Source organism: Melospiza melodia, chromosome 8, assembly GCF_035770615.1.
Source record: "Melospiza melodia melodia isolate bMelMel2 chromosome 8, bMelMel2.pri, whole genome shotgun sequence".
In the NCBI taxonomy this organism is placed as follows: domain Eukaryota; kingdom Metazoa; phylum Chordata; class Aves; order Passeriformes; family Passerellidae; genus Melospiza; species Melospiza melodia.
Window position 1 is genome coordinate 16,624,032 of NC_086201.1, and position 25,133 is coordinate 16,649,164.

The 25,133-nt window shown below is 38.2% G+C and overlaps 1 protein-coding gene across 2 annotated transcripts in view; it reads left to right on the top strand.

The window, feature by feature from the left end:
• The first annotated feature begins 266 nt into the window (after positions 1-266).
• Positions 267-25,133, top strand: part of TANK (TRAF family member associated NFKB activator) — a 28,384-nt gene continuing 3,517 nt past the window's right edge. Inside the window, exons 1-9 of one of the 2 annotated variants that reach the window (XM_063161985.1) lie at positions 267-380; positions 922-1,060; positions 5,256-5,395; positions 8,470-8,578; positions 9,429-9,541; positions 16,927-17,106; positions 18,322-18,392; positions 20,515-20,633; positions 22,316-22,896. In XM_063161985.1, coding sequence (XP_063018055.1) covers positions 5,297-5,395; positions 8,470-8,578; positions 9,429-9,541; positions 16,927-17,106; positions 18,322-18,392; positions 20,515-20,633; positions 22,316-22,896 — 1,272 coding nt within the window. In that variant the 5' untranslated portion in view covers positions 267-380; positions 922-1,060; positions 5,256-5,296. The remainder of the gene's footprint in view (positions 381-921; positions 1,061-5,255; positions 5,396-8,469; positions 8,579-9,428; positions 9,542-16,926; positions 17,107-18,321; positions 18,393-20,514; positions 20,634-22,315; positions 22,897-25,133) is intronic. The other variant, XM_063161986.1, reaches the window with a different exon arrangement.

Here is a 25,133-nt window from a genome sequence, read left to right on the forward strand (position 1 = left end):
GAGCGTGAGAAGTATATCACAAATGTAACTAGTGTTATTTACAAATCACAGACAGAAACAGGAGAGGCCTGGGGACGTCGGGAGCAGCGCAGAGGCTGCTTGAGAAGTCTTCTGCAGCCTGAAGAGGCACTGCCCGACAGCCGGGGGCGAGCGGACGGGCTCCCAGCCTTGCGCGGGGCGGACGAGGAAGGCGCCGTCCCTGCGCGAACCCGGCGGCTCCGGCGGCCGCTGCCCTGCCCTGCCCCGACTCAGCGCGGGCAGCACCCGTCACAGGGCGGGGAGAGGCACGGCAGGAAGTCGGTTCTGGTTCCTGGGTTAAGGCGCCCGGGCAGGAGCGAGCGCCCTGTGCCGGGAGCGGCCGCGGGCTCCGTGCGGCGCTCGTAAGTCTGAGTGGCTTTGGAAAGCACGCGCTCGGGCGCTGCCGCGGGAGCGCGGGGCTCGGCCCGGGCCGCAGCGCGCGCCAGGGGATCCCGAGCCGGGGCTCCCGGGCCGCGCTTCCGCCCCCCGCTCCCGGCGGCGCCGCTTCCCCCTCGGCGCCGCTCGGCCCGGCTCGGGAGCGGGGCCGGGGGCGCGTCGCTTGCGTGCGGAGGCGCTCCGGGAGCGGGGAATCGGGGGACGGGAGCAGCGGGCTCGCTGCCGGGAGGCGCTGGCCCGGACGGCGAGCGCAGGAGCAGGAAGAGGCGGCAGCGCGGCGGGGGGAGCGAGCCCCAGCGCTGCGGGAATCGCCGTCCCCAGCCCTGAGCGCACCGGGGCTGCCCAGCGCTAACCCTGCTGTGCCGTCAGGGGCTCCTGCTGTGTTAACGGCGCGCCCCGCCGTCGGGCAAAGCAGGAATTGTGTCTACTCAGAAAAAAATAAGGGAAAAAAAAACCACATAAAAGTTCAATGAGCTCTCAGTCTCTCACAAATGATTATCTCAACAGGCTTCCTGTTCCCAAGATGATGACAGTGTAACTTAGAAAATATAGCAATTGAAACATCTGTTTTGAGAGCAGAAATATGTAGAGAAGTACTTTCGGTTGGATGGCCCCTGTGTTCTCATCTCTCATGAAACTATGAGAGGTAGGAAAGTGTATTATGAATTAATGTGCATATACACATGATTAGCTAAAACCTTTGTTTCACAATTTAATGGCAATATGAAAATAGTATGGCAATATGAAAACTAGTATGAAAACTCTGGTGAGCTGTGAGCTGGGATTGCAGCAGAAATATGTTGCTTATCTTTGTGTTGGAGCTTTTTTGGCATTTGATTAAGAAAATGCATATTACTACTTTTCTTCCCATCACCTATATCAGCAAAATATTTCTGATTTTAAGCAAGTATTTTAATATAATCTGCAGATTTCATTTGTTGTTTACTTAGAAGTTTGTCTTAAACATTAGGTGTACCCAGTGGTTATCCAGTGTACAAGTCTTTACTCAAATATGAAATTCCAGTTATCATTGCCATAGCTCCAGCAGCATAGCACTCACAGGTATTCACACTTGCAGGACAACTTCTGTAACTAATCTCTTAATTCTGACCCTCTTAGAATAAATGCAGCATTTTGTAGCGCTGCATTTCTGCTATATATTGCTGTTAATGATTGTGAAAGCCTTTAGGATCTAATGAATATCCACAATGTAAGGTGCTGAAGATCAGGATTGTCAGCTTTGAGCTGAATTATGTTCCAGCTGCCATTTGGATACAGCATAACTAATCATAACTGATTAAAATAGTGGAGATATTTGGGTTGGGGTTTTTTTGTTTGTTGGTTTTTGGGGGGGTTTTTTAGGGCTGTTGGGAGGGAGTTTTTTCCTCTTCATTGGATGCAAGGAGAAGGGTAAATGACAAGGAACAGTTGGCAAATTCCCTGATAAATATTGATGCCTATGGAGGAGAAGCAGGAAAATGAGCCAGTTTTTCTAACTGCAAGGAGTTCTGGATATGAGACAGATAACATAAGAAGCAGTTATTTATTCCAGCAGCAGGCAACCCGGGGTGTGACTACAGAGTAGTTTAATCCAATCTAAATGTAGACTGCGGCAGTCCTGCCCACGGCTAGTCGCATGTTCCCACTGCCTCCTTGTGCTGGTAGTAGTGCTCCAGCAGCCTTGCAGTGAGCTAGCTCCAGTTTTAATTCCGAGGTTGGTTTTTTTAGGGGGTTTGTTGTTGCTTTTTTGAGGAAGTAAGGAGCTACTTTGGCATACTCAGCTGTGTAGCATAGAAGTACTGATAGTGGGACCAGTAAAGCAGCAAAAATGTGCGGCCAGAGGTGTGGGAAGGCTGGCCTATCCTTAGCGCAGACTTGTGACACTGTTACACAACTGTGACTTCGTGTTACAATTCAAACACATAAAACAGTGCTGCTGTTGAACATAGTTCTGTCTGCCTATTGCTGATTTCTGTCCCTGTGCAGGCTCCCTTGTGTTACCGTGCCATTTGAAGTGGTCTGTGGATCTGACCTGCATTAAAACTAATGCAGCAAAAATACATTTAGTGTTTAGTTTTAAACTGGATTGGTTTGCTGATACAATTTACAGAAAGGTTGCTTGTGCTGGAAGAAAGGGAAGGGTAAGGTCAAAGAAGAATGTCTGGGGTATGGGGCAAATATAGGACCAATTCTTCTAGTTACAGTGCCATCTTAAAGTGTCACTAGTAATGACTTTCACTGACCTTTCTTTGCATGGAGTCTGAAGTTTAGGGAGCTACCAGTAAATTATTTTTCCATCCAAAGTAGAAAATCAGGCACTGTGCTACAGTTCTGCCTGCTGGATCAATTACTTTTGATACCATCGGTCCAAATGACGGAAGCACTGTTTGTTAATGTTTCCATTTGCAAGGAATGACTAAAAGGCGGGAAATCAGGTATAAGTTTTAAATACTGCTGTTCAAATGGAGGTTTGAGTTTGCATGAATGAAATTAAAACCTTCATTTTCTGTGAACTGTGAGTCACGTGGAGCTGAGCCCTATTCTCTCCATTAGAAGCTAAACATAGTTTTTTAGATCCCATTGTACTCATTTTTTGAAGTTACCTCATATGTACAGGACATGTCATTTACTAGGCAAGTTGTTAACATTGGAGGATTTCAGATGAGTACAAAATCAATACTGATGCAAACTTCACAAGTTTTAAAGATTGTGAGAACATGCTTTCAGTCACTTTCAGCTATAACAATGCTCTCTGCAGTTTAGCACCTGTCCCTGAAGGCAAATATAATATCTGATTTTATTCATTGAACTACACAGAACAGTCCTCCATCTGAAAAGGAAAGAAAGCCTACCCATTTAGTTAAAGGTGTGCCCCAGATATGAGCATGAATATTCCATTTATTGAAGGGTACCATTTCAGGGAGGAAGAAGGTGGATGAAGTAGCCTGTGTTACTAACAATGCTTTGAGACACTATGCACCATCAGGGATTATAAACTACTGAACTGGTATTTAGGAAAACAAAACAAGTCAAACAAACAAAGCCTTTCATGTGAAACAATGTAGGCCTTTTATGCAAAACTTGTAAACTTGGATTTCAGTAACATTTATGACATCAAAGGATCCCTAAAAGATTCCAAGTCATTAAAGAATTTGCTTTGCTGCTATTGAAGTACAGCCAAGCCAGAGGTGAGATACAATTGCTTTTCCTGTCAGAACATACCAGTAAAATAAAATTTGCAGGACAAAAAAGTGTGATGTTCATACAGTAGTCTTTTGAACCTTTTAGAAAAGTTAGACCACCTTTGTGTATTCAAGCCCTGTGATAGGGAATATATTCAAAAGCAAGGAAACATGAAAAAAATCATCAAGCTGCAATCTTCAGAATTTTGAGCAGTGTCCAAGGCAAGTTACCCTTATACTCTTCTTGCCGGGTTTATCCTCATGTCACTTTCTTTAGTAGTATTTGTGATTTATGCATAATCTCAGGAGATAGTGAGAGATGATAGTGGCAGTCCACACTTTTTTTAATAAGAAATAGACGAGAAATTAAATTGCTATTTTTTTTTGCTCTAGGGTGGGGGTTGAGACTTGACTAACTTGTTCTCTACTGAACTTGTATTATGCTAAATTTTGAACTCTTAAAATTAGTATCATATATTACTATAGAAGTAAATTACCTGTGTTTGCAAAGTTCTTGAAATTGGATTCTGACATTTAGTAGTGTTCTAGCCTTATGTGTCAAAGTTGATAGCTGTAGTTTTGGCAGTTGTTACTGAAATTGTACACAAAGTGTAAAAAGTTCATAATATTGGATAAAAAGGTCCAAGTCTTGATAATTCATACTGGTTGATATCATTGATTTTTAGATAAAAGATGTTTTAAGTCTACCTTAGGGTAGCTTGTGTTGACATTTTCAAATTTGGCACAGAATGGGATAGGTTTTTGTGACCTAATTGAGTTTTTATCTTTTTATTTCTTAATGCTGATGGGAAAGATGTGTGCTAATGTTTTTACAAACAATTCCTTGGTTGAGGGTATGGACGTTAAGATCTTTGAAATGGGTCTCAATGTCTTTACCAACTTCAAGCAGCAAGTTTGTTGCCCAGCCCAGACAGTTTGACTCCTAAAACAAATGGATCCTTACAAGCCCGAGTGTCTGAACTTTGGGATAAAATGACAGGTTCAAGGGGGTATATGTGGTAGGGAGTTTGGGAAGGCTGTACCTTCCTAGTTCCTCAGCTAGTGGGGTAAGGAAGGGGGCATCATGCAGCCGGGTGTTCAGGATAAAAGGAGGCTGCAGCTCCAAAACTGAGAGAAAACCCCACGGACAGCAATGCCCAGCAGTGTGCCCCAGGGGACTCTGCCTCCCTTTATTCTAATCAAGTTCCAGGACTCTGTCTCTGGACACTGGCTTTCCATAGCATGATTTTTCCACACAATGCCAAAAGCTGAGTTTAGCTTTGCTCATTAATACTGTCTTTATTTCATAATTATGCAAATGTTAAACTTTTGGAGATATATAAAATCTGGTAACTGGTAATCTGCACCAATTTTAAGTCTTAATCTTAAACACTGTAATTAAAGATACATTTATACATTCTATACATCCAGAATTGGATTAAGAGTTAAGCTGCTTTTATTTGTCTGTTGTTTAAACCCATCCCTGGACATAAAATTAAACATTGAGGTGAACAGAGCTATAGTTCAAGTTATGCTGCTAATGGTCAGATAAACTGCACGTATCAGTTGAATACAACAGTGGTACAAGTCATGCTATATATGTTTTTAGTTATGTACTGCTGTTTCTTGGTGTTCTTTTTCCTTCTGATTACTTTCCAGGTCTGTTAACTTGACCATGTGATGAAACAACATTGGGAACTATGGATAAAAACATCGGAGAGCAGCTTAACAAAGCTTATGAAGCCTATCGACAAGCATGCATGGAGAGAGACCATGCTGTGAAAGAACTACAACAAAAAGTAGGTGTTGGAAGCTGAATTCCATCTTTAAAGCCATCCTTCCCATGGGGGATGGTAGTAGATGTAGATACCAGTTTCACTTTAACTATGCACACTTTAGTGCATCTGTTAAAGTTGGAAATTGCCATTATGAAACCATGTCAATACACAGCAAAGCAAGTCACTAGGCTATGAATTTAGTAGGTGGGTTTCTGGTTTTTGACCTTAGAATTTCTTTTTGTGTTTTTAATAGTTTTAAAGGTTGGAAAAGTGTTGTCTGTTTTGGAGGGTTAATGAAGTCTTATAATGTAAACACAGCAAAAATGTATATAAAATTTTCCTTACTTTAACAAAGTACATTGTGGAATTTAATTTGCATTCTTAAAAAATAATTTTTATATTATTAATGTAAATAGCTTAAATTAAACAATCTTTGTGACAAATGTACCTGAAAGTTGCTAGAATAAGTATTCCTCTTTTAAAGATAACCAGTACATTTATTCGTTAATGGAGTAACAGAAAGTTTCTGGAGGCATTCTGACCACCAAGAAGCACATTTGAAGTTTTAGTTAGTCTGTTGCAGAAAACATTAGTTCAGTCAAAACTCCTCTGGAACTTCTCAAGTAGGACAGCATATTTCAAAGCTATCAGGTTTGGGCTTTGTCATAGGTTTTTTTATCATACATATTCTGCCCAGCAATGGAACCTCTGTTACAGGAAAGCTTGAATGTTTTCATTGCTACAGAACTTTCTGATACTCAGTAGAGCTGGTAGGCTGGGACTTAGCTCAGGGGCAAATGAACCATATTCCATGTCAAGTTATGGAGCAGTAGTAGAATTGGAAGCAGGGAAGGATCTAATAGAGAATATTCTGATATCTGGGTCCAATCTTGCTATCTTCTTGCATGGCAAAATTAACTAGCCAAGGCATCACAGAACAAACACATTTCAAGTCAGTCATGTGTGCAATCATCCACTGTACAGTCTGTCTCTATTCATAGGCTTGCAGCAGTGCTGGTGTAAATCTGTAGAGGTCTCTTTACATAACAAGCATAAGTAATGTGATTTTTGTGTTGAAATTTCAACTAATTAACAAAAGGCAAGACATTTTAGAATGTTTAGGGATCTTTTAAATTCTGTCTCTTAGGGTGAGCTATTAACTATTTGAAGAAAAGCCAGTTAAGTTAATACTCCGGAATAATCTAAAACTACATGAAAGAATCTTCTGACCAAGAAACAAAGCATTGAGTGCAAAATGAGATAGTCCTTCCAAGATCCAGACAAGAAAACCAGAGAAGTGTGAGATCATCACTGCTAAGTGAACTAAATGCTTGCAAGATTGCTCTCTGCATTTTCACTGGTTCAGAAATTAAAAATCTAAAGCCTTTGGTAAAGGATTACTACCAGTTTAAATCTTTGTCCTAATCAAACTTTCAGTTGAATTTTATGATTTCAAAAGAGAACAAAAATATTTTTTTCAAGAAGAGTTGATACTAAAATTACTTGGGTTTTATTATTTTTGTTGCTTTTTTTGAACCAAACTCCTCTGTTTTTTGAATGACCTTTGTACAGTGCTTTACTCTAGTAACTTCCTCTGTTCATTGTGTGGCCTCCACACACTGTTGGATTGTCCACCATGCTGTTGTTAACAGTTTACTACTTAAGTTACCGATAGGCCACTTGTTTTGCCAGTCTCTAGAGCTGGGAGCCATGTCAAGCACACAGAAGCCAGAGTCATCTCGGCCAGATGGTGTTTGATACAGATGGATGGTTGGTTGTCATGCAGATCTTCTAGTTGGTAACTTGTTGCTGCCATCTGACTCAAGGAATAATTTGTGCACACTGGCTGTCAAAAGCATCTTCTCTTCTGTCTGTTTTAGCTGTCATGTCTGTGCTCTGTACAGAAGTGTTGACAAGACATTGCTGTTGTACATTTTCAATTTGGTTCTCAGTGATTTTTCTGCTTCATGAGGTCTCTTATAGCTGCTGGAGTGTACTGCTCTTTGATCACTTTTTTTTTTTTTTTTAAGCACAACAAAAAAAAAAAAATCTCATAGCACAACTACTACCTGGCCTTTTAAAATCAATTTTGCTTGTGGATATTTTTTCCTGCCTGCTTTACAGGCAAACACAGCGGACAGTAGGAGGGTATAGAATTTAAATGTGGCTGGGATTTGAGAATTAGATAGCACTATGGCTAAACTATTAATAGACATGAAAACAATGCTGAGTCTTGTCCCAGATGGTGGCAGGTGGTGACCTCTTCAGTAATAGACATATTCCTAATTGCAGAAAAATTCAGTGCATTCCTGAAAGTTTTCTTGTTGGGATTTCACAAGTTTTCTTGCTTGTTTTTAGCACTACTGTAACTGCAGCATTAAGCATGTGCTAATGAAACAATAGTTTCGAATAGTAGCAACTTCCTGCCACCTGGCCATTCATTCGATTAATGGACTGTCTAGCAAAATTTACAGTTTGATAAAATACAAGCAGTATTATTAAAGGAGCCTGTGTGGCCTTTTATAGCATGAGTTGTAGTATTGGAGACAAAGGATGGAGCTTTTTGCCTACCTTCCTCCCCAGCCCCATTATGTAGGTTAGAAAAACTAGTCCACTACATTCAAAGAAATGTACAAAACTGTTCATAGGCAGTCAAAATGGTTTACAGAGTATTTGTTGTATGAAATAAACAATGTTGTTGTTTTCCATCTAAAATCTACATTTTTAAAAGCCTATTTTTATATTATTTGTTAGAAAATGTGCAGGGGAAAATTACTTTTTTCTATAGATAAACTGACAAGCATTCTGAAGAATACTCAAATTTTAATTTGAGCACAATGTATTCTACATCTGTAAATGAAGAATCCTAACTTAAAAGTTACCCTTTACAACTGCCACAGCTGAAATAGTTATTAAAACTCAGAGGTTGTTTCCTATAATACCTTTTCTACAAAAAGATGGACTTGCCAAAGGTTTTTACTCAGACGACCACAACTACTGTTATCTTTAAAAATCAGAGCTGCTTTTTATATGCCAAATAGGAGACCCCTAGTCAAAACAGAATAAGATTAATGCTAATTAAATTATATTTGCAGACAGAAAACTACATGCAGCAAATACGTGAACAGCAGGAAAAGATAGAGCTTCAAAACAGCATTATTGCAAAACTGAAATCACAGTTGGCTGCTCTGAATGCTAATAGAGGTATGTACTCCAGTTTGCACATGATTGCTTTTTATGCTGTGTTGCACTGATGAATAGTTCTGACTTTGTTGCTTCAGTTTTTACAATATACATATTTCAAATGAGTATCATACTTTTCCTGTGAATGTGAGAGTTAACACAAATGTGCTGTTTCAAGATCTATTTATAAAATTCAACACTTCTGGGGTCTCTCTTTATCCTCTTCAAGAAATGGTGAGATTTTCTATAGAGGTAGAATCTGCTTACACTGAAGCCAATAAAAGTTATGAAAATATGGGTTCAAATAATTTGCTACATTTTTTTTAATTGTTACATAATTATTTTTACACTTACCTGTTAAAAAGTATATCTCGGGTTGTTCTAGATGTGAGTGGTATGATTGTATGTCTTTTATATTAGATGAATCTTGTGATGCTAATCTTACTGCATAAGCAGAACTTTATAAGCAGGTAATTCTCTTTCAGATCAAATAGTCATTGATGGATAATTTTTCACTGTTTGACTGTATTACACAAATAAGAGAAAAGAGTCAAAGTAACCATGTGTTAATCTGCCATGCTCATTAAATATTTATTCACACTAGCCTAACACTCCTGGTTTTCATAAATACTAGCAAAGTGGCTGACTTTTATTTCTAAGAGTACATGTACATTTCTTTATTGCCGATTTAGTCTTGCATTGTCTCTAACCACAGAATTTAGCATCTCTTGCTTGTTTAATATGAAGGCTTGCTCAAAGAACATGAAGTCTATAAAGAAGCTATGAGTCTAGCTTCTTTTAATTTTGCTTTTACTTAGAAGCTGACCGTGAAAAATGCAGCAATAGTCAGTGGCTTTTTTTTTTCTTTAAGGCAATGCACATCCTTACATTCTGATGCATGAAGACATTGAAACATCCAACTTACCTTTCAGGCAGTTCTCTGAAAAACTGAATATAGCAAAGCAAAGAGAAAAACTCCTAAAGGTATGTCACCTGCAGTAAGTTCACTTTTGTGCTGTGAGAACCTAAAAGATAAGTGAGATATTTACGGGTGCCTTTGAACAGAACAAGAAATGCCATCACGTGCATTAATCCCTGGCAAAAAGAAGATAAGACACCACACATGAAGTACATGAGCTTTGTGCCACTGCAGCCTGTTTAGGTGAACTAAGCATTATCTTTGGTCCTTCCCAGCGAAATCTCTGTTTGGCCATCAAGCTCTGTGGAACAGTTTTGACCACAAAGCAGGAGCTTAGTTGATTATTTATTTCTTACCTTGCCAAAACCCATAAAAGGGCTTTTTCTTTCTTACAAGAGCATTTCACATTGCAAACGGTCTCTGTTTTTGCAAGAAATGGAGAATCTGCACTCCAAAAGTTGTGGAGTGGGAAGTGAACAATCCATTGCTCAGGAGATGCTGATTTGTTTGGGTTTTTTAAATAGCCAGTGTTAAGATGATGTCTTTTCTGCCTCTCCTCATTGAAGTAACATAAAGATTTTCACTACAGCCTATTGAGTGTATTTTATATGCTGCTGTCAAGGTCTCTTGCCTATGTGTCATAAAGTAATAGCCCAGAATAGCTGGGAAATGCCTTGAATGCATTTTATATATTGAGAAAAGACAGTGACAGAAATGTACAAAGTGACATTGTTCTTATTGTAAGTCACTAGTTTTTTTGAGAGCTGTCTTGTAACATAGTCTCTTATTTTTGAATGTGAATCTCCATAGCAGAGACTTCCTAAGGGTCTTTAAAAGACCCTTGTGAGAAATCAGGCATTAGAATTAAAGAGTCAATTTCAGGATTTATTTCCTAAGCTACAAACAAATTAATTGTGATAAATTCACAGAAACACATTTTTTATCAGAAATGCAATTCCATTAGATCCAAAAGTAATTTCATTGAATTACTGGTGCTTACTTAGCTATCCTGAAGGAATCTTATATGAGACCAAGCTTTTGCAAACATTTTAAACATACTGCCAGCAAATATTTCTATACACTCCTATTCTATTTAAAATAAAGTCTTTTTATATTTTTTCTACATCAGAATCTGTAATTATAAGATGTCATTTCTTTCCTTATCTTTGCACTTACTTGCATTAAAACACAGCTGAAGGGTTAATTCTTTGATGGAACATCTTTGTCTATTTTTGCAGTTTGCTGTCTTGAGCTGGATAAAAATTAGATCTTATGGTTGCACATGAAGACTGACCAAGTCTAGTATTTCATAGTCTTCTTTCTGAATGCTTACTAAAGAACAATAGTTTTAAGCAACCTAGTCATATAATGAGTTAGGAATGAAAGGAAGCTGTGTTACCTGATCATCCTATGGGGAAACACTGAAATAATGTGATCTCTACAGGAGATTGTAGGCAATGCATGAGAAGCTGGAATCATCATTTCTGGAGCTATTTTCCTAATGGAATGTAGGTTATTTTCTTTATCTGCATATTTGTTTTGTGTAGCCCATTGCTGCAGTTACCTCTCAGCAACAGGCATTTCATCTGGATTTTGCTTCTTCTATTCCATGAACAGAAATATTTCTGAAATACTTCCATGCAGAATGAACTATATAAGTCTGTCTGCATGGTGATGCATTTAAACCCAGGCACATTGCTATTCAAATAAGGTATTTTTAGAGGGGATGTGTAGAGATTTAAACCCATGCAAAGCTGGATTGACCCAGCCTATTCTCTGTTCCTGTTACTAGGAAAAAGCATGGAGCTTGGGAAAGTATGTTTGACTGGACAAAGGCTGCCTTCTGCAGAGGCACATGGATATATATGCACCATCCTTCCAATGCAAGGAGGACCATAATGTTTGGCATTGTGTCTAGTAAACTTGCACTGATCTGGCAAGAATGATACAAAAATGTCCAGACAGCACAGCAGAGGCACACACACTTGTACTAGCTCTGGCTGTGTCTTGGCCATGCAATTCATGGCTACGAGGGAAGATATATAGCAGTGTCTCTACACAAGCTATCTTTTGATTTAAAAAAAAAAAAAAAAAACACAGTAAGCCAGTGGAATTCATGCTTCAAGGGAAAATTGGACAACTCTGTGGAAGAGACATCTGTTGAGAGTTAATAAATAGATGGAAACTATTAGTAAGAAGATCTGGGAATTTATTAACAGATATATCATGAATGTCTCCTGTTTTCTTGTACTTTTTTTTCCTCAGATGTCATATTTTGACATCTTTTAAACTGAAAATCCACCATCCTGTCACTGACCCAGTATAGTTTTCTTGTGCGTAATTCATGAAGTATTGGCTTTTTCAGGTACTGAAATTTGGAAGTTTGAATATTCTATTTTGAAAGCCTGTATTTTTCTAATAATATTCTATTCACAGTCTGCTCTAAACCAAATAAATTATTCCTACAGCCATTGTCCTCTACACTGTCCTTGAAATTCAGAGTCTCTCCCATGGCAGAAGATGCTTGGGTTTATTGAAACCTTTTGAAACTGTCATTTGCTAAATCCAGTGGGATTTTTCAGTGGACTGTATTCTGTCCTGCAGTAAAGTCAATAGAAATCCTGAATTGATTGTAATAGGTGCATGATTAGAGCTTGAATTTGAGAGGTTTAAAATGAGGGAGGAGGAGCTATCTTTTTGTTGTTTTCTATTAGGTGGTCATACATGTGTATTTTATATGCTGCTGTCAAGGTCTCTTGCCTGTGTGTCATAAAACGCTTTGAGATTTTTTTTTTGTTCACATTTGTCTTCACTGAAAGAAGTGAGTGGCCACATTGGCTCGGTGGTCAGTACCCAACTATATACATCATTACCAGAATTTTTCAGCCCTCTGCCCAAGAAGACCAAAGGTGCCTGTATTGCTGTCTAGTTTTGAGACCCTGGCTAAACTTTATTAAGTAGGAAGAACTGGGATCCAGACACTGTCTCAGAGCCAAAGCTGTGCAGCAAACCAAAAACCTTAGAGATGAGATGATGTCAAGCTTCTACTTTTTAGAACAGATATCAGAATTCTTGTGAACTTAATAAGACATGAAGCTAAAGTCAGCTCCTGTGACAAGAAAACATGCTTATGATCCCATGTTGCTGGTTCAAGAACCTCAGTATTAAACACTGTCTGGAATTGGTTTGTCAAGAGTTTCTTGTGCCATAAAATGGAGGAAGAAACTGTGTGTCAAGGATGAATGATACAAATATTATACATTTCAAAACTCTCATCCTACAATAAATGTTTAGCTCTTTTGTGCAGAACATAGGCAGAGGAATGGCAGACATATAGTAGCCATCTTTGTGTTCTAAATTATAGGGCTAAAATTACTTATGTAACCAAGAGCAGCTACTGCAGCAGTCTTGTAGAGTTCCATGTTCCAGTCCATACCAGCTTCATTAGTGTCACTTTGTTTCCTGTCTTTAATGCAAAGAAAGCTGGACTTGATTTTTTTGGTGGCTGATAATATTGTGCATGTAGCTGTTATTTGCTGCTGGTACGGTGTATGCAGCAGGATTAGGCCCTAATATAAGATATAAGAAATTCTGGTATTGAAAGCCTTTTCTCCTATTGCTTCATCTGTTTAATCTATCTCTACCCAATAATAAAGAAGAGTTTGTGGGGAAACTGTTAAAAATCGCAGTTAATATTCCTTGAGACCATTTATAGTAGTCATCAGTTGAATAATTCATCAGTTGAATTGTGTTTTTTCTTGAAACTACCTGACCATTTGTTTGTTTTAGGAAGCCACTGAAATATAGACCATTATAGCACACATCAGGGAAAAATAAAGGGACCTGCCTTTGCTGCAGTACAGTCTGAGGGCTGACTGGCTGCGGAGCAGCTCTGCTGGAAAAGGGCTGGGATCTTGTTAGACAGCAAGCTGAGCATGAGCCAGGAGCGTGTCCTGACAGAAAAGAAGGGTAACAGCTCCCTGTGTTGTATTAACAGGAGCACAGCTAGCACACCCAGGGAAGTGAGTATCTCCCTCTATTCAGTGTTCACTGAACTGCATCTGGAATAATACACTGGGCTTAGGGACCTCCAGTATGGGAAAAACATTGACAAACTACAGTGAGTTCAGCAGAAGCCCCACTGAGCTAACTGGGGGCTGGAGTACGTATCCCATGAGAAGGTGCAAAATCTGCTCTTGTCCAACCTTTCCCCGAAGGTGGCTTCGGGGAAAGTGAACAGCATTCCAATACCTATATTCATGTTATCAGGCAGATGGAGCCAGGCTCTACCATTAAGAGGCTAGACAGTGTTAAAGAGTAAAGTAGGTGTTTATTAAAAGGCCTTTAAAGGATACATCTTGGGCAGTCCACGAGCCCCGCCGTGGCTCCACCCAAGATGGATCCCAACCACGAGTTTTCACACTTTTTAAAGTTTTGGTCCATTTACATATTTGGGTTAATTGTCCAATTACAGCTTCAGGTTATGAAGTCCCATCCTCCCAGATTGCTCTCCTCAATTTGCCATTGTTTACACTTTTTGGGCCTGAAGCTACAATGGTGTCCTTGGTTCTCAGGCTGGAAAAGGATTGTTTTGTTTAACAAAACTGTGAAGAGAACTTGCTAGCACTTTATATGAAGTTCAGAGTTACATACTAATACAGTGCAGAATCTGGAAAATATGAAAGTTAAAACTTAAGGCATCAGTGCATGGCAGGAGGATAAGAGACAACGGGCAAATGAAACAGGAAAGGTTCAGACTGAACATAGCGGAAAACATTTCACCATGAGGACAGCCAGGCATGGGAAAAGTGCAGTCTTCATCCTTGAGAAATTCAAGTTTAAATTGAGTAACCTGATCAGACATTGTAACTGACCCTGATTTGTTTAGAAGCTAGAGAATCCTGGAAGTCCCTTCCAATTTCAGTTATCCACTGATCCTATGAAGCCTCTGCAAAAGAAAAGATACTGATCTGTTCACAATATATACATGACCACTTTGCTGACAGCTAATACCAGCATGCTTAAAAGACCTGTGTGACATATTTATAAAATGTATAAAGTTTATGAAGCTTATCAAGCATTAGCTTTGTAATTTTCAGCCAGTTTAGAAGGGTTACCACATCATTGCAAACTGCCAGGCACAGTATTGGAAACTCTTAAGATCATCAAGCTATGAAGGGTTGTGTTACTGAAAGATCCCAAAAGGTGTAATTGCTTCTCCAGTCTTTTGCCTGGTATCCTGATGGTGCACAGGAATGATGATTTCCATCAGCATGTACTGATATGTCTTCACTGTAACATGGCTCTTCTCATGTGGCTTTGTTCCCTGCTTGTTTAAATCTTGTCCTCGCTTCCTGCAGATGTAGGAGAAATGGGGGAGAACTGCTGGCCATTTCTTCAGGGTCTCCAGTTATCTGAGGGCCTTTGTAAACCCACATGTGAATTAGAGCTGTAATAGTCTCAGAGAGATAAATTATGCTGTATCAAAGGCTCAGTGAGTTATTTTACTGTCCTTAAGATACAATTGTGTCTCAAGGGCAAGTACTATCTTTGATGAAAGTTTTTTCCTAGGTGTTTGGATTTCCAGCAAATTATGAAGGAAAACACAGGAGAAGCTGTATCTCCTTACTTTATGTTTAAATGGGAAATTGAATTTGACCTGTCAGAAATGCAAAGCATAGTAGAGTTAGGATTAAGGAGTTTTGCTGGGATTGAAACATGCCATTTTTAGACAATGTTTTGAAGTCGCTGAGCAGAAGAGGCTTAATCTGGATCTTCAAGATGCAACCCAAGTCTGGAGTTGCATTGAAGCTCTTACTGTAAAGACTGCATGGCTGTCTTTGTCTAGCAGGGTAGCCCCTACCCATCTGATCTCCAAATGCACAACCTCACCCCATGTAAGTTCCATTTGAAAATAAAACAAAAGATCTTGAAAAAGCACATGGTTGCTCCTTTCCTCTTCATCTTACCCTACCTGTCTACAGACTATATTCTCATACATTCTTCTTTAAGAGTTAACCCTTCGGGCTTACTTCTCTTGCAGAGACAATCATGGGGCTTGGGGACACTTTCTGTGACACTTGATTCAGTTCCCTAGATTGCATAAACTAACAACCATAACGTTTTCATAGTAGCAGGTTTTAACTGTTGGTTGTTTCTTGAAAATTTTTGCAATTACTATCTTTCAACATATTAAAAAATTTTGTTTGTTATTTTCTTCTTTATTCCACAAAAATCCCATATAGTTAAAAGTTCCATGAATTCCTAGATGGATCATCGAAGTGGGAGCAGCCAGCACTTTTTATTCCACAAATCTTTATAGGACTGAAATATTTGCAATACAATCCTGGTTATACATAAAGATTGGAGGATGAGAGGCTGGAGAGCAGCCCTACAGAAAGAGACCTGCAGTTTGGGTTGCTGGCAATTTGATAGGAGTCCACAGTGTCCCTTGGCAGCCAAAAGGGCCAGCTCTGTCCTGGGAGGCATCAGGCACAGCATCGCCAGCCAGGCAAGGGATGGGATTGTCCCGCTCTGCTCTGCAGTGCTGTAGCCTCACCTGGAGCACTGTGTGCAGTTCTGGGTGCCACAAAAAGGTCATCAGACTATTGGAGCATGTCCAGAGGAGGGTGACCAAGATGGTGAAAAGTTTCAAAGGCAAGAATTAGGAGGAGCAGCTGAGGTCACTTGTTTGTTGAGCCTGGAAAAGAGAAGGCTCAGGGGTGACCTCATCGCAGTTGACTCCCCCAAGGGCAGCGATGGATGGGGAGGTGCTGCTCTCCTCTCCTCTCTGGTGAGCAGTGACAGGACATGAAGTCACATCAGGCTGGACATTAGGAAAGGGTCCTTCGCTGAGACCATTGCTGGTCACTGGAACAGGCTCTCCAGGGGAGATGTCATGGCACTGAGCCTCTCTGGACAATGCTCTAAGTTCTGTGGTTTAGGTTTAGGTAGTCCTGCGAGGAGCGGGGAGCTGGACTCAATGATCCTTATGGGTCCCTTCCAATTGGAGATAATCTAGGATTCTGTGATTGTGTGATTGTGTTCTTGGGTTTGCTCAATTTGCAGAATTATCAACATGTTCAAAATGGTATAAGATTGAAATTAATTAAATACTATTTTATGTATCATATATGCAAAATATTATACATAAAATGTTAATGTAAATGATATAGTAAGTGAATCAAGAAAGTATCTTGATTTTGTATAAACACAAATATGACTTTGAGAAAGATACAGTTGTTTTGAGTAATCACCTATGATGAGTTACAGCTATGTGTAGTGGTAGAAGGTCTTCACTATCAATTGAAAATTATTAATGTAATAAACAAGACTGATCCTTACTTGTGATGCAAAACATACATTTAGCTTATTATAGACTGCTGAATAATGATATTCCACAAGCCTCAAATTTATTAATTGTACTGGTGTTTCTAAAATTATTTTTTAGGAACAGTTAGACAGTGAGTGCATGAAATTGAAGCAACTTGAGGACAAAAGCAATCAAAAGGAAAGGAAGCTTTTATCTATTATTTCCAATCAAGATGATAAAATAAGAAATCTGGAAAGCAAATTGCAAGAATTAAATGAAGCACAAAAGGGTATACAGAAGCCAACGTATAAAAGGGAGGTAAGATAAGAAACCAAGCAGAGATAAAATAAAGACAAACATTTGTAAATTATTACTGCTTTCAAACATGAAATGTTTGGAATTCATACTAATTATTCTGAAAAATTTATTTTAAATGTCATCATTCTATAATTACTAGGAAATTGTCAAATTATACAAAGCACATAGGGAACACCATTAAATACTTATTGGTTAGTTGGTATGTTAATTATTTTATGGTATGTATTGAAAATTATCATATTTGTCAAAACTCCAGATTAGCTCCCTATTTTTATTGCAGAATAGCATCCAGGGTGCTATTCTGTCCTTGTGGGATAGCTGGAGTGCAGTCATTGATGTGAATCTAACCACATATACACATATTAGCTGCCTAATTTAAAGTGAACACAGGTGAGCATAAGAGCGCAGCAACACAGAACTTGTTGCTATTAGACCTCCCAAGCATTGCTTAGTTTACTGTAGCAAGGACTTGTATCCTGTGTTGCTGGGTGTAAGGCAGCTCAAATGAATCTGCAGGAGCTGCAGCTGCACTTCAGCCTTACAGGTAAGACATGCCTGTGGTTATAGGCAATGGATCAGCTTATACAGATTTCTGAGCTTACACATCTTTGAAATCAGCTGATTTGGCAGGCGTGCTCAAGTTCGTGTCTGACTTGGAGCACATATGAACTACTCAGGCCATCTGGTAATGTAGCTCTAGTGGAACTGCAGCTTAGTGACTGGTTATTATGAAAACTTCCCTTAATGCCTGGCAGATGTAAAACTATGTAATACTGGAGTGAACCACACGGTGGTAGTCAAAGTTAATAACTTATTTTAAAAACTGCTAGAACTCCTGACATATTAGCTTCCGATGTGTTCATTGAAATTTTCAGTGAATAAATTGATTTTTAAGAGGTAAAATAGCTTGGTAACAAGCTTATACAAAAGACTGAACCTTACCTTATACATGACTGAAAACTAATTACAATCAAGCAATATTCTTAGTTCCGTTTCAAGGCAGTATGAGCAGAGAAATGCCACACTGAGTTAATAAGTGAATCTAAAAGGAACTAGGAATTTCACACAAACTGCTTTTGTCATTTTGACAATGCTTTGAGAGCTTTCAACAGGACTAGGTGAAGGACTTCATGACATTTTTATTTTTATTCATATCAAGGTGAAGCGCAAAATTAATACGCTAACGTGCTCAATATTTTCATCTTTTACTTCAAGGTGAAAAGTAAGAAAGTTGTTCCAGATAAGCCTGAATTATCTCTAGGGATCTCTGGTATTTCACCTGAAAGGTAAATACTTCTGCAGCATTTTTCAAATTTGCTTTTGGCTTTTCTGCAATTGAGTAAGGCCAGCTATTGCCCTCTTTTCTGCACAGTGCATTAAGAACTGGCTGGGCAGGGAGTAGGGAGGGGGCAGCATCGAAGGTCAAAGAGTTAATGCAGGAAGATAATAGAGCCAACAGCTATGTGGAAGCATAGCTGGGGCTTTACAAGTATGGAGGGCTAAGCTGGGAGGGAGGAAGAAATCCACTCGGTTCAGCAGGAGGTTAAACTCCAGGAAACGGCACTGGGTGTTAATGCTGGGGTTTGCATAAGCATTCACTGCCTTGCATTAACTCTTCGGGGCAGGAATGTACACCCATTATGGATTAACTGATGGCAGCACAGCACAGAGCCTGCTGTGCTGCCAGGAAGCTCTCTGATAGGCAGCATGAAGAAATAATTCTTGGCCTGATCCATCCCAAATGGGATAGTTTGAAATGAAGTTTATCTGTAAGCCGAAGGCAGCAAGCCCCTGCTATGACCAAGGCATCAAAAGCTGTAGATTTCCTCTTCTGCCAGTGATTTCAGAAAAATATTGAACAAAGTCTTAGGTTTGTATTTTTCATAGGATGGCCAGTAATGCCACTTTTAACAACTTTGCTGCGGTCAAATAGAAGATTCTCTAAGGTGGTATTAGGGGAGTTATTAAGGGAAAGTATCAATTTCTTGCTTTCTTTTTATTCTCTTGCCTAGGCATCTGCTTTTGACCACTCCCATACTTAGGCTAGGTGAACCACATGGATCTTCAGTCTGGCTCACTACTCTTTTTATGATAAGAAAGAGAGGAAATAAGACTGTAATGTGAGAAAGAGTTGTCTTTTTGATTTATATCTAAAAAAATTAAAAACTTTTACCTGTCTTCTGTCCCTCTGCTCTCAAATAGCTTCCTTACTTTACTGTTTTCTTGGAAGGAGGTATGTGACTGGTAAGATTGCTAGTAATCTTATAGATTAAGATTATAGTATCACAAATGTCTAGCAAATTAAGACTGCTTCATCTAATCATAGCTATATTTTAAAGTTCTGAATAGAACCTTTATTTTTTTCTATTTCTTATTTATCAAAACTTCTGGAAAATCATCAGAATGTGTTAACAGTAATAATTTTAACTACTTCTGTACATATTTTTTTCAAATGAGATACAAATAGACATTTGTGTCTTCAGAAAGAGAAACACAACAGAAGTAGGAACACAGTCAGATTGCTGTATGAATAAGCAATAAAAAAGCAATTCACTGGATTAAAGAAAAATCCCTTTTGAGATCTTTTGATGAAAAGATGCAAAAGAGAATACAACTTGACTTTTTCATCTTTGAAGTTCATTTTATAAAATCCATTATATTGTGTTTAAAAATATAAATTACTCAGCAAGTTTATCAAAATTCCACAGTGGAATTCTATGGAAGCATCAGTAACTAAATAACAGTGCCTTTGCAGAAATTCACACCAGCATGAACTATTTTTACCATTCTCAGTGCAGATAACTAAATATCAGATTCCCATATGATACTCTTGAAAATATATAATACAATAAATGTCTCAGAATAAAAAGAAAAGTTATATCATATTGTATGAAACCAGAGGGCATGAGTTGACAAACTCCTCCCCAAAATGCCAGGTACACAGAGAAGGAAAGAGCCATAACAAATGCTTGTGTGTTCCTTCTTCTGCAGTCTGGAGTGCACTGGCAATGACAGCAAACAATGTTCATAGTGGCAGCATCTTATTTTCCCTAGAACTGAGGCGGAAACAGTACCCTTGGGAAAGATAAACTCTTCCACAAAATACCTGAAAGACTAAAAGAACTGAAACGCTGGATTTTTGGGGGTGGTCCTTGCAGGGTCAGTTCCTATGTTCAGATATATATGTGTATGATATGACTAAACAACTCTTTGACAACATTTCCTTTTCTTTTTTCTGCTTGCTTTTACTGAGGAGAACAAAAAATATGTACACATATGTTGAGGAACAAGATATCCAAGAAAAGTAGCTTATACTATTGTTTTTCTCTCATTTGTGGGTGTGACTAGATTAAAGGTCACAACAAGCTGAATTGGTTGACTCTTTAATTTACAATTTTGATCTTCCAGAGAGAATCTGGAGACTATTTTCCAGGACATGAAAGAAGAGTGTCATCGAATATGTATGCTAGCCAGAGAACAAACAGACCAACTGAGTATATTTAAGATAAAGCCAGAACCTGAAACTGGTAATATCATACTTAAGCTCTTATTGTGATTCAACTGTTTGAAAGCTTTGCTTTATATTTGAAAATACTGCAAATTACACATACATAGAAGTACTTCCACTGTTTACCATCTGCCTTTTTCAAGTCTGTTCACATGGTGCTCAGTATTTCACCAAGAAAACGCACCGCCAGTTTTGGCATTCTATGACGAATGCTCCAAATCACATGCTATAAAAGACAGTCATCACATCAATGGCTCTTGTAATTGTTTTGTCCCTTGGAGTGAGAGGCAGGCACTTACTACATGTGATATCCCATCATACTGTGTGAATGACAGCACTTGCTTGCTTTTAATTTAGCTGTCAGTTCAAAAGATGTCTGCTATGAATGCCTCTAGCCCCGTATCTGTTAGAGGAAAACTGCAGGACTGAGGAGAGTCAGAGGACTTTGTTTCTAGACTTCCTTGTGCAGACTTTTAAATACTCTTTTCTTATATGGGACAAGAGCTTAATCCAATACTTCCTGAAGACATAGGGAAGGCTTGATTTTTTTGAAAGTGTGAGAGATCCCGAATGTCCAGTTCTGCTAATGCTTACCTTTAATACAATGTAAGCTATGGGTAATACAATGTAATACTATGGGTATTCTCTACTAACTTTCCTTAATAGTAGGATCAGACTCAATATATTAAGTGATTTCAATAAACACCTGCTAAATGCACACAGCTGAAGCAAAAGGTGCTGATTTCAGCATTTGATTTTAATTTAGGTCATCCATTACTGAAGTTTTGTTACATGAAGCATTAGCAGGTATCTCCTTGCTTCAAATTGCTCTGAACTGTATTGTGGTAGTCTGATTGTATGCTAATAACGTTATTATTTGAGGGTGGGAATTTTGGGGGAAGTGTATTTGGCAACTTACTTTACAAGAATGGTTTTGATTCCCAGCAAAGTGCCTAACTCAACTGTGTGATAATCCATACATTATGTAAGCATTATAGATAATAAAAAAAGTGCTTAAATCACCTGTGTGTAAAGGTATACATGACAACAGCTATATAGATTTAATGTTTGATTTGTTACTTCCATGTTCCACTGCCAGAAGGCTGCTGTACAATCAGTTTTTTATCTAAGTTACTCTCTGACCTGGTTAGGAGTAACCATTACTGTTTTTATTAATATAGTGCCAAAAATGAAGGGTGAATTCTCGAAACAAAGGGAAAACATGGTCCCATTTCTGAATAGCTATTCAGTTTAAATATTTAACTAATTTGGAAACCAGTGGGAGTTGGGTACCTGAATACCTTCTAAAATCGTGCTCATGGTGCCTTGCATGTTCTTGGCACTGTGTGAAGTGGTTTGGGTTCCAGCTTCTATTTCTGCCAGAACACTTCAGTGAATATGCAAGTATGTGTTAAGAGTATGGGACAACATAATTTTCAATAAAATGAAAATGTTTATAGCCATGAATCAAAGAGAAATATAATTACTGGAAGGGAGTATTTCCTTCTATTTCTGTTCTGATAGTTTTTGTGTCAGACCTGATGTTTGTGAAAGAGAACTACAACTCAATCTGATTTTAAAGAGAAAATGAACAGTTAAAAAAGCAGGGAAGTAAGAAAAAAAATACATACACCAACACCACATTTTTAATGACTATATTTCAATGGACTGTTAAATATTTTCTCCATTCTTTCTTCACAGAAATACAGTTTTCCATGCCGATACAGTGCACAGATAAAACTGATGAACAAGCAGAAGAGCTTTTTAAGCCTCGGGTTATAAAGGATATAAATAGAGGTGCATCATGCATCACATCTATCACACCAAGAGGAGTGGGCCAAGATGAGGACAACAACTCTGTAGAATCACTTTCTAAATTTAATGTCAAGTTTCCACCTACAGACAATGACTCTGCTTTCTTGCAGAGCACTCAGGAAAAACCAACAGTTCCTTGTGCTGGTATATCTGAAAACATGCTTCAAGATCATCATTTTAACCTGGAGCACAGAGACCGTGCTGTTAACCTCAGTAAATTGGAACCTAACTCATTTGAAGCTCATGGCATTGATCTCATGGCCTCAGCCTTACAAAGTTTAACCACTGTTGACAAAACAAACCCCTCAGATCATGCAAAGATGCCCATAGAAAATATCTGTGACAAACAATGTTTAAAAACAACAGACAGTGGTTTCACATTTGTACCTAAGCACACAAACCAGGGTGTACCTGAAGTCCTTTTTTCTTTAGAAGCTGCTGGAACAACTGTCAGAGGTCCTCATCAGGTATCTTTCTATAAATATTCTACATTTCAAAAAATTATAATGATTCAGACACATATTTTGCAAAGATCTTTGAGATTGAATTAATATATTCTCTAAGAAAGCTGATCAGTCTGTTTTTAAGACAATGTCTCTCGTCATTTCTTCTTCCTAATACTGCAGAATGTGTTCAAGATGCTTTCCCAGTGAAATAGCAAGAATATAAGCAGACATAAGCACTGGATGTTTTTACAAATTTCAGTTCATCTAGATATTAATTGCTTCTATATCTATTTCAAAGCTGTTATTAATCCTAAATTGCCCCCTAGATTGCTTTCTTTCTACCCTTGATCTCAGTTGTATAGGGCACATATTTGTTTTAATTGTTTTTCATGTACAGCAGAGAATTGGAAAAATGAACCAATTAAAAAGCTAAACAGATAAATACTTCCACTATGAAAAAAAGCTACTTTTTTCCTCAATATGAGGTAACAACAACATCCTATTCCTCTGCTCTAAGAAGCTTAAATTTTTGTCATTGTAGGAAGAAAACATAATTATTTTTTTGAATGAAGGAAAGATCACTAAAATACTTTATTATAGGTTTATGTATGTAATTTGGGCTTAAATTTCACTTACAGCCTGAAGTCCATGGGAGCTTCTGAAAACAAGGCCCAGTAGCTGTAATGCAGTAAAACATATTGGCGTGTTCTGACACTCGTGTCTCTGAATACTTTGCCTCTTTTGTGAAACATCCTGTCTCAGATGAAAGCTCGCAAAATTATGGAGCTTTATAGACTGATTTAGTGTTTGTTTGGTTTTTTATTTCTGTGGGTTTTGTAGTACCTTGTGAAAGGACAGATTTTCAAGAATAAGCAAATAGTGATAATTTGGAATTCACCTATTTTAACCATTTACATGGATGAAGTTTATGTTCTTTCCTAATGACAAGGTACATGCAGCAGAAGAGCTTTACCTCTCCATTTGGTCACTGCATGACTTGCAAAACCAGCATTTAGAAAGTGTTGTAGGCCATTATAGCTTTAATGTTTTCTTCTACTAAAAATTTATCCAATCTAGTTTAATTTTCTATTGCAAACCACTTTTTGAGTGAAAATTTTAAAGCGTTGAAAGATTGCTGCTATAAGCTTGATTTTTCAAAAGCTATTTTAAATATCTATTTGTAATGTAGGAGATCTCAATTCTTTACCAACTTATTAATTACAGTTTTTATTGTATTTTTCATTGGATCCCCCGTTAAAGTTGTGACTAAGTTAAACAAATTACCACATTTATTTTACAGCTAGTAGAATTCCTGTGGAACTGCAAAGAATTCACTCCATTGCTTGTTACTATCCTCCTTTTTTGTATTCCCTCTCCAGCCTGTTCTTTTACTAGTTAGTCTGTGTATTCATTTTTCAATAGATGGCACCCTGCATTGTACATTACAGCAAGTGAAACAGCTGGTATGTGGTTATAAATTGAGAGGGGAGTCTGCAGCTTTAAAAAGTACAGAACAGTGGTTGAATAGCAGCAAGCCCTTGACCACTGGTATTTCTGCAAAATAAGGAAATTAATTTGGAGCCAGCATTTAAAATGTGAATGATCTGTTTTGTGGAGAAAAATGTACTAATGCTAGCACGCAGAGAAAAAGAAAGCTAATGGTGAACTGTTAAGTATTTGAAAGTCATATCTACAATAGCACTGCATTGATTAAAATGTTGTTTCTTATTCAGAAGTTTGCTTAAAACAAGCCAGTATTGCTTGAGAATCTGTTAAATGTACATCTGTGTATATCAGTATATTTAAATATCCATCACCTTTATTCAGCGGCTTTCAAACTAGGTTTTAAGTATTTTTCCCAATTAATTGGACTCAGCTCTAGAGGTTTTCTCTGACTGTAAGTTTTGCTAAAGATTTGGTCACAGATAATATATATGTAGATTAAAAGAGTACTTTTTTTTAAAGTTACTTTTATACATGCCCTTTTCACTGTGTTAACCTTAGCAAAATTTATGTATAAACTTTTTCTTAGTATTTTTACCACCTTTCTAGGGGGTGGTTATGCTGCTTACAGCTTCTATCATCCCTTCCAAAAATGAAGGAAAAGCCAAAAAGGAAAGAATTATATACCTCTTTTTTTTTTTCCTAGTGTAGATAAAACTTTCAAGTATTTACTACATATGTTAACTTATAAAATGGAAAACCCCATAAATGCAATAGATTTGGCAACAGCAAGTTCTTGGAACTGCTCTCAGTTG